Here is a 9,948-nt window from a genome sequence, read left to right as displayed (position 1 = left end):
ACAGGAATCAGTCAATGAATGCATACGTGAGTGGAACAACAAGTTGATGTTTCTCTCTCCCCTTCCTGTCTCACTAAAATCAATTTTAAAAATAAATAAATACAAAGAGGATACACAGATAGCAAGTAAGCATGTGAAAAGATGCTTCACATCATGTATTATCAGGGAAATGAAAATTAAAATGGTATACCACAAGGCACTATTAAGAAGGCCACACTCTGTGATGCTGGCGAGGTTAAACATACTCTTACCATACTATCCACCGATGGTGCTCCTTAGTATTTACTCAAAGGAGTTCAAAACTTAACATTGAAAACCCTGCACATGGATATTTGTAACAGCTTTATAATTGCCAAAACTTGGAAGCAACTAAGATGTCCTTCAGTAGGTGATAAATAAAATGTGGGACATCCAGACAATATATTTTTTTTAAAGTTGATTTTAGAGAAAGGGAGAGCGAGAGAAACCGATTTGTTGTTCCACTTATTTATGCACTCATTCTTGTAAGTGCCCTGACTGGGGATGGAACCAGCAACCTTGGTGTATTGGTTCAATGCTCTAACCAACAGAGCTACCCAGCCAGGGCACACAATGGATTCTTCCGCACTAAAGAGAAATGAGCTGTCAACCATGAAAAGACACGGAGAAAACAAATGTTTATTACTAAATGAAAGAAGCCAATATAAAAAAGTCACATACTGTATGATTCCAACTATACGATATTCTGGAAAAGGCAAAATTCTGATGTAAAAACATCAGTGGTTGCCAGGGCTTGAGGGGAGAGAGGAATGACTAGGCAGAGCACAGGATTTTTTAGGGCAGTGAAACTATCCTGTATGTTTCTATATGTATGCTATACTATATACTACACTACATGATCTATGACATTATACATTTGTCCAGGCCCATAGAACGTACAACACCAAGAGTTAACTCTGAACTATGCACTTTGGGTAATAATGATGTGTCATTGTAGGTTCATTAATTACAACAAATGTATCACTCTGGTGGGGAATGTTGATAATAGAGGAGAGTGTATGTGAGGGCAAGAGGTATATAGGAAATCCCTGTTCCTCTCAATGATGTTGTAAACCTAAAACTGCTCTTTAAAGTCTATTTTAAAAAGAACCAAAAAAAGGTAAGTGGTTAACATTTCACCAGTGCTTATATTGAAAAGGTAATAAAAGGACAGGGTAGCCGAAACTGGTTTGGCTCAGTGGATAGAGCGCCGGCCTGTGGACTCAAGGGTCCCGGGTTTGATTCCGGTCGAGGGCATGTACATTGGTTGCGGGCACATCCCCGGTGGGGAGTGTGCAGGAAGCAGCTGATTGATGTTTCTCTCTCATCGATGTTTCTAGTTCTCTGTCCCTCTCCCTTCCTCTCTGTGGAAAATCAATAAAATATATTAAAATAAAATAAAATAAAGTACAGGGCACTGGGTAGAAATCAGTGTGCACTGAGAATATGAAATAGGTATTAATGTTTTACACTCTGGACTTAGAAATACCAGTGAGAGCTTTCCAGATACTTAATACTAGATTTCTGTGTATTAGCATTCTTTTTTTTTTTAATATATTTTTATTGATTTTAGAGAGGAAGGGAAAGGGAGAGAGAGATAGAAACATCAATGATGAGAGAGAATCACTGATGGGCTGCCTCCTGCACACCCCCTACTGGGGATCAAGCACACAACCCAGGCATGTACCCTTGACGGGGGAATCGAACCTGGGACCCTTCAGTCCGCAGGCCAACACTTTATCCACTGAGCCTAACCAGCTAGGGCTGTCTTAGCATTCTTAGCACCTCAGTGCTACTCTGTGGTAGTCACAGTGCTGCCTGATACCATGTCATTGTTTCCCATCAAAGTCCAGGGTTCAATCCATGGTTAGGGAACATGCTTGGGTTTTGGGTTCAGTCCCCAGGCAGGGTGCGTACAGGAGCCACCTGGTCAATGTGCTCTCTTCTATTTTAAGTGAATTTTATGTCCTTTACTCAAGGGAAACCCATCTAGGTATCGGTGGAGTACAGTGCCTTCCAAGCAGTGGAGCACTCCTTCCTGTGAACTTCTCAATGTTCTCAGTGGCAGCCGCCGTTTTCTAAGTACATTGTGCAAGGAAGACCCTGGAGTAGGTGTTCTATATGGCTGTCAATCCACTTCCCTGGCTCACAACTCTAAGCAGTAGGGATGATTCGTCCCATTTTACAGATGTGTAAAGCAAGGCTTGATAAGTGAAATGCATTGTCCAGGGTCACAAAGCCTGTTGGTCACAGAACTGGAACTTGGCCTTAGGACTTCTCATTTTCATTTCAGGTTCCTTCTTCTGTAGCCATACTCCATTGCTGACGTTTACAGCTGCAAAGTGGGACTCTTAGCTGTTGATCTGCCCTCGATGAGGTTGCCTACGCTCTTGGAACCTATTTACTTCTGTGTAAAAAGGGGATAATAATATCTGTAGTATAGGCTTATGAGAATTACATAAAATAATTTAGGCAAAGCACACTATAAAGTTGTAGTGTTGTTATAGTAGTTACTTTATTAAAGAGGCAGTTTGTAGCCAGTGGTCAGACTGCTAGGTTTCAAATCTCAGCTCTGCCTCTTAGTACCTGTATGAGTTTAAACAAGTTATTTAACTTCTCTGTGCCTCAGTTTCCTCATCTGTAGAATGGGGATAATCACCACACCTGCCTACCTCATGGAGTCATTGTGAGGAATAAGTGAAATAACCCAGGTCAAGTCTGTTTAATAAATCCTAGTCATTATTAGTATAAGTTCTCCTCATACCCTATTTGATAATTCAATTTGTCTCACAGTCCCTCTTACCATATTCCTCCAATAATATTGATCACATTAAAAGATAATGAATATGAAAAAATATAATGAATATGCAATTAGCCACCCCCACTCCCTTTCATCATACTCTACTTTTGTTCTCTAACATTACCTATCATTTATAATGCTGTTATTATTTTGCATTTAAAATTTTTAAATTTGCCGAGACCGGTTTGGCTCAGTGGATAGAGCGTCGGCCTTCAGACTGAAGGGTCTCGGGTTTGATTCCGGTCAAGGGCATGTACCTTGGTTGCGGGCACATCCCCAGTGGGGGGTGCGCAAGAGGCAGCTGATCGATGTTTCTCTCTCATCGATGTTTCTAACTCTCTATCCCTCTCTCTTCCTCTCTGTAATAAAATCAATAAAAAATATATATATAAAAATTTTTTTTAAATTAAATCTTTATTGTTGAAAGTATTACATATGTTCTCCTTTCCTCCCCTACTCATTTTTCATTTTTATTGCTTACTGTCTGTCTCTCTCCCTGGCAGGGATTTTGTTTAGAGGTATCCCCAGCACCTAGAACAGTGCCTGGCACATAGTAGCTGCTCAAATAAAAATTAGCCATTATTATGATAAAGTCTATCTTGGCTAGTCCTCCCCCTGATAGCTCTGTATTCCTAATTTCCCTTAGTCAACTTCCCTTTTGCTTTTTGGCAATAGCACTTATTATGTTTTAACAAACTATGTAACATACTTATTCAGTATTTTGATTAGTTATTGCTGTTTCCTCCTCATCACCCCCATCTAGGGTGTAAGTATCGTGAAAGCAAGGACTTTTTTTATTGATAGATTTCAGAGAGAGGAAAGGAGAGAGAGAGAGAGAGAGAGAGAGAGAGAGATAGAAACGTCAATGATGAGAGAATCATTGAGCCACACCTGCCAGACTTTTATAGGTTTTCTCTCCTTAGGTATCTCCAACACCATAAGAATGCCTGAATTATATGTGGCAGAGCGCCAAAAGCACAGGAAGCAAAGTCAGAAGGTCTCCTAGGACCGACACGGAATTCTCGGATGGCCTCAACCGAGTTTCCTCTCCACTCTGGGCCTCAGTTTCCCCTCCCAGCTCTTCCCCCTTTTGGTTTCCCAGCAGCTCTGGTCCAGCCGGCCTGACGGCGTCGCGCCCCACATCGCCGCTGGGGGGCAGTGGTGTCCAGCGCTGGCCCCGCCCACTTCCCGGGAGGCGGGGCGAGGCGGGACGGCCAGCGCCGGAGTCAAGAAGCCGAGTCCCGCGGCGTGTGGTTCAGTCTCCCGGGAGCTCTCCGCCGGCGCCTCCTGTGCAGCCATGTCCTGCTACATCTACCAGCTGCCCTCCTGGGTGCTGGACGACTTGTGCCGCAACATGGACACGCTCAGCGAGTGGGACTGGATGCATTTCGGTGAGTGGGCCCCCTAGCGACCCCGCCGGGCCGGCCTGGAAGCCCCCTCCTCGCCTGCGTAGTGGGTCCTGATCCGAGGGGCTCTGCGTGCTGCCATGTGGACCCACGTCGCGCTGTGTGCCCGCGGGCCGGCCGCTGACCCCTCTCTGGACCCTAGTGCGAGCTTCTGGAAGGCGTTTTGTGATCTTTGGAGTTCCCTGCTGTCGCTAAGCCCTTCGCAAAGTAATGACCGCCGACGGTGCTGTTTCCCGTCCGGCGTGTAATAGCCGTGCGCAGTTGCTGTAAATCACCGGTGTGCCGGGCCCTGATGGGAGCACTTGACAGGGGCTACCTCCGTGCGTCCTACAGCCTATAAAGTGCGTATTTCTCTCACCCCGTTTTACAGAGGAGGAAACGGATTTAGAAAGGTAGAGTCACTTGCCAGGGACCAGGGGCCTTGCAAAGTGGCAGAATGGCATTTGAACGCCGTGTCAGGCCCCACCAGGACACTGTAACTCCTGGGTGTGTTTTGTTCGTTTGTGCCTGATGATTGGCTGGGAGCACTTGGCATCCAGGGGGACGCTGGGCTGGTGGTGCTCAGGTTCCCAAGCAGAGGGCGGCAATTCAGCTGGTGATTTTGGGTGAGTTGCTTAACTTCTCTGAGCCTCCGCTTCTTAATCTGTAAACTGGAGTGTGTGAGGAATGAAAAAATGTTTAATTGATTTTAGAGAGGGAAAGGAGAGGAGGGAGGGAAGGAAGAGAGAGAGAAAGAGAGAGAGATTTGTTGTTCCACTTATTTATGCATTCTTTGGTTGCTTCTTGTATGTGCCCTGACCTGAGATCTAACCAGAAATCTTAGTGTATCGGACTGTACTCTAACCAACTGAGCTACCCAGCCAGGACCAAGGAATAAAAATTGTTTAAAAAGTACCTGACACCTAAGGGTCAGAAGTTCTAGAGATTTTTGTAGTAATAAGAAGGTGTTAACAATGATCATCTTAGTTTTATGTTTTCATCAGTGTAACTCATGCCACTTTATTTTTAAAATACCTATCTGTTCTTTAAAATTTAGATTATAACATATACCCTTTATGCAAGAGTATATAATATATATGTACAGTTGAGAGAAATGAACATGTGTGTGTTACTCATCTAGTTTGAGCAAATAATATATGTTTTAACCTAGCGGTTCTCAAACATGGGTGATTTTGTCCCCTAGGAACATTTGCCAATGTCTGAAGACATTTTTGGTTGACAGAACTTGGGAAATGCAGTGGGTAGAGGCCAGGTATGTTGCTAAACATCCTAGAATGCACAGGACAGCCCCTCCATAAAGAATTATCCAGCCTGCCCTGGCCAGTGTGGTCCAGTTGGTTGGACGTCATCCTGTGCAAGGAAAGGTTGCTGGTTTGATTCCGGTCATTGCGGGCTCCATCCCTGGTAGCAGGAGGCAGCAGATCGATGTTCTACTCTCACATCAATGTTTCTCTCTCTCTCTTCTCTCTCTCTCTCTCAAAATTAATTTTTAAAAAATCTTAAAAAGATCAAGAATTATCTAGCCCAAAGTGTCAATAATGCTGAGATTCAGAAACTGTTTTAAACCAGTAACAAAAATAATAAATGTTTGTTGCAAAATACGGTGGGAAACTGAGTTCAAATTCCACCACTCAGGGATACCCATTTTTAATATTGGATACCAATAATAATATAACAACAACAATAGCTAACATTTATTGGCTTCTTACCATGTACCACCAGAGTGGTAGGTGTTTTATGCAGTCTAGCCTTTTTTCTAAACCTGTTTATGTGTATACATTTTTCAAAAATCATGTCATTTTGAACATTGTAATAGCCTGCTTTTTCACTTAAAATATATTACAATTATTTCTCTTTGCCAAGCAATATTCTTTAGCAGCATGGATTTATTTTCAGTGTGTATTTTTATTAAGTATTTTTAATGGATAAAAATAACAAATGCACTAGGTTAAATGATGTAAATAATACACCTGTGATAGAAGAAGGTAAATATCTTTCCACTTCCTGGCCCTCAGCCTCCCTGTTCTCCCTAGAGTCAGTCAGTGGTACCTTGTCAGGGCAACTCTGAGAATGTCTATTACTACCTGATTTTCTTTGCTTGATGCTCTGTAATTTAACTGCTTTGAGTGTTTCCCGGGCAGTGGACAAACTGTGTGTAAGAGACTCCCTCTAGTTTTTTCCATGTTGGCCTCAATTGTGAATGCCAGAACAACTTCTGTTTTCTAGGAAATGCACTTCTAAGGCACATATAGTAAAACTGAAATGATATAGAGAAGGTTAGCATGGCCCTTCTGCAAGGATGACACCCAAACTTGTGAAGCATTCAATATTTAAAAGAAAAATAAAGTGCAGAGTTCATCTTTAATTTCTCCTGGACAATACTGTAAATATAGAACCTAAAGACGAGTTTAGATGGTTTCAATCGTATAAGTTCTTCTAATTCTGTATTAGTCTTTTTCAAGTGTCACTTATCAGGCATAGTTCTGAAATGCTGATTATATAAGTAAGAGGTATCTGGATTTCGGAATATTCATAATTGTATTACCCAAGGATGGGAGTGTTGAAGTTTAAATTCTAGCCCTATATCTACCTAATCCTATATAATAAAAGGCTAATATGTAAATCGACTGAACGGTGGACCCACCAGTCAGGGGGCAGCTCCTGCATTGAGTGTCTTCCCCCTGGTGGTCAGTGTGTGTTATAGCAACCGGTTGTCATCCCCTGAGGGGTCCCGGACTGCGAGAGGGCACAGGCCAGGCTGAGGGACCCCCCAACCCCCAGTGCACGAATGTCATGCACCAGGCCTCTAGTCTACCTAATAAAAGAGTAACATGCTAGTTGACTGTACCTTTGCTACGCCTACCAGCCAATCAGGAGTGAGTATGCAAATTAACCCAACAAAGATGGTGGGTTAATTTGCATATGCGGGCCCCGAGCCATGGCAATGATGCAGGCGTTCCACACCACCCCTGGCAGTTCCAGGCCTCTGAGCAGTGTGGAAAGGTGGAAAGGCGGCTCCAGCCCGGAGCAGAAAGGCAGTGCCGGCAGCCAGGGAAAGGAAGGCCCATTCTGGCAGGAATCTTTGTGCATCGGGCTTCTAGTTTTAGAATAAAATCCCTTTACCACTTGATTGAAGTACCAAAAAACATTTCCAAAAAGTGATAGTTTTAAGTTATCCCAAAAATGTCTTAGACTAGGTTAAGGTTCTAAGTGACATGAAAATTCGGTACAAAAGTATTTACTGTGAAGTATACTTCTCACAGATGTATTTTCAGTTTCAGCCCAATAGTTAAAACATCTTTTTAGAAATAACTGTATAAATACATTAAAAAATGTAAGAGAGGTCCATTTTGTAATCTTAATTAAAATGAGAGTCCTATAGTTGGATTTTGCATCTAATATCTGTTTGGAGTTTAGAGCCTTTGTGTTAAAAAATACTATATGTAACAAGGAAAAGGTGCTTTTTCCTTTTAATTCCTTTGATCGATATGGCTTTTTTTCAAATTGACTAAAGGATCAAAATGAAACCTTGTTAATGTGAATCAGTTACTGAACTTGTTTTTGTTAGAAATGTTAATGTAATAAATATCAATGTGGAAGATAATAGTAAAAAAAATAAAGTGTACAGTTTGGTGGCATTTAGTATTTGAGAGTTGTACATCCCTCTCCACAATCCATCTTAAAACATTTAAATTACCCTCAATAGAAACCCTGTTCCCCTTAATTGTCTCCCCCACATTCTCACACACCTATTGTTTTAGGCATTGTTTAATCTGGACATTTTATATAAGTGTAATCATATAATATGTGATTCTTTGTGAATGACTTTTCCTTTAGCATGTGTTCAAGGTGCATCATGTTGTAGCATGATCAGTGCTTAATTTCTTTTTATTACTGCATGATATTCCATGGTATGGATATACTGCATTTTATCTACCCAGTTATCAGTTGATGGACATTTGGGTTCTTTCCCCTTTTTGACTATTGTGAATAATGCTCCTGTGCACATTAATGTGCAAGTTTTTGTGTGGACATGTTTTCATTTCCCTTAGGTAGATATCTTGGGAGTGGAATTACTGAGTCATAGGGTAGCTCTACATCTAACATTTTGAGGAACTACCAGATTTTTCCAAAGTGACTGTACCATTTTACATTCCCACCATCAGTGTACGAGGGTTAGTTTCTCCACATCTTCACCAGCACTTGTTACTGTCTTCTGTATTCTAGCCATCGGAGCGGGTGTGATGTGGCATCGTATTGTGGTTTGATTTGTATTTCCCTAATGACTAAGAAGTGGAGCCTCTTTCATGTGCCTATTGGCCCTTTGTACATCCTCTTTGGGCTTCTAACTCTCTAGGCCCTGGAGACACCAGAATTGCTCAAAGTCCTAAGAGGCTTCTCATTGTGGTTTAGAATATAATCCAAACTCGTCACTTGACCTGCCCAGTCTGACACAATCTGACCCCACTGATCCTGACCTCTCCTCTCCTAACCCTCTTGCTCAACCTGCTCCAACCACACTGGCCTCCTTGGTTCAGACTCAGGGCCTTTGCACTTGCTGTGTTCTCTGCCTGGGATAGTCTTCCACCTGTGTTTCCCAGGACTAGTTTTCTAGTCTGTATTAGTTTTCCTCTTGCTGCTGTAACAAATTACCATAAATTTAACGGCTTAAGAACTGCACAAATGTATTATGTTACAATTCTGGAGGTCAGAAGAACTAAAACCAAGGTGTTGGCAGGGCTGCATTCTCTGTGGAGGCTCTGGGGAAGAATCCATTTCCTTGCCTTCACTAGCTCCCTAGAGGCTGCCTGCATCCCATGGCTCATGGCCCTTTCCTTCAAAGCCAACAGCATAGCATTGTCAGGTCTCTGCTTCTATCATATCTTTTCTGAGTCTGACACTCCTGCTTCCCTTTTAGAAGGACCCTTGTAGCTGTATAATAAGCATGTCAAACTCAAAGGCTAACACGGGCCAAATGAGGTTTAAGTTTATGTGGGCCACAAAAAAAAAAAACACAAAAGCTTCCATTTTCATAGAAAGGTAGGTTTATTTCGATAGAGACATGCTGGATATAAAGGGCTGAAATAAATGAGTAATCATTAACATAAAATAATAGAACATTTTAATAAAAGTTAATATTTTTTCTTGAACATTAGCTTACCAGACACAGAATAACTGCACAAATTCATAAGTAAATAAACCTATTTTTCTTGTTCTCCGAAAGCGAAATATTTCCTGTTGCACACACCAAACAAGTCAGTCCAAGACTAATGATGTGGCAGTCGGCTGCTAAAATACTCGCTGCTAGTATGAGTGGAGAGAAATGGTGCGCCTGCGTGTAAGGCGCATAAGGGAAATGAATGCAACACGATTATAGTAATCAGTCATTAGTGAATGTTGTAGTTCGTTATTAATAATTATGTATAACAGGATATTGTAAAAATTAAGTTATGAAATTTTTATTACGATGTTTTTTCCATGCCGTTATATTGCTGGGCTGCAAAAATATTTGTTGTGGGCTGCGAGTTTGACATACTTGCTGCTGTAATTTTTGTTAACCCAGTAAATTCCATAAAAAGGGGAAGAAAAAAAAAAAAAGAACCCTGTGATTACATTGGGCCCACTCAGATAATCCAAGATAACCTCATTTTAAAAACCCTTAATTGCCCTGCTGGAGTGGCTCAATTAGTTGATGCTTTAAAAAAAATTTTTTAAGGCCTCACC

General features: G+C 41.7%; 1 protein-coding gene and 1 non-coding gene across 2 annotated transcripts in view; both read left to right on the top strand.

Annotated features, from left to right (window-relative positions):
* Positions 1-4,088: 4,088 nt before the first annotated feature.
* The window catches only part of IRAK2 (interleukin 1 receptor associated kinase 2), a 54,452-nt gene continuing 48,592 nt past the window's right edge, over positions 4,089-9,948 (top strand). The window contains exon 1 of the mRNA XM_008152011.3: positions 4,089-4,209. Coding sequence (XP_008150233.3) covers positions 4,116-4,209 — 94 coding nt within the window. The 5' untranslated portion in view covers positions 4,089-4,115. The remainder of the gene's footprint in view (positions 4,210-9,948) is intronic.
* Positions 6,454-6,558, top strand: LOC114228631 (U6 spliceosomal RNA). Its single transcript, XR_003614762.2, has one exon. It is a non-coding gene; the product is annotated as a U6 spliceosomal RNA (small nuclear RNA).

This window comes from Eptesicus fuscus, chromosome 18 (assembly GCF_027574615.1).
Source record: "Eptesicus fuscus isolate TK198812 chromosome 18, DD_ASM_mEF_20220401, whole genome shotgun sequence".
Lineage (NCBI taxonomy): Eukaryota > Metazoa > Chordata > Mammalia > Chiroptera > Vespertilionidae > Eptesicus > Eptesicus fuscus.
The sequence above is the reverse complement of the archived record's forward strand: the minus strand, read 5'-3'. Positions and strand labels throughout refer to the sequence as shown.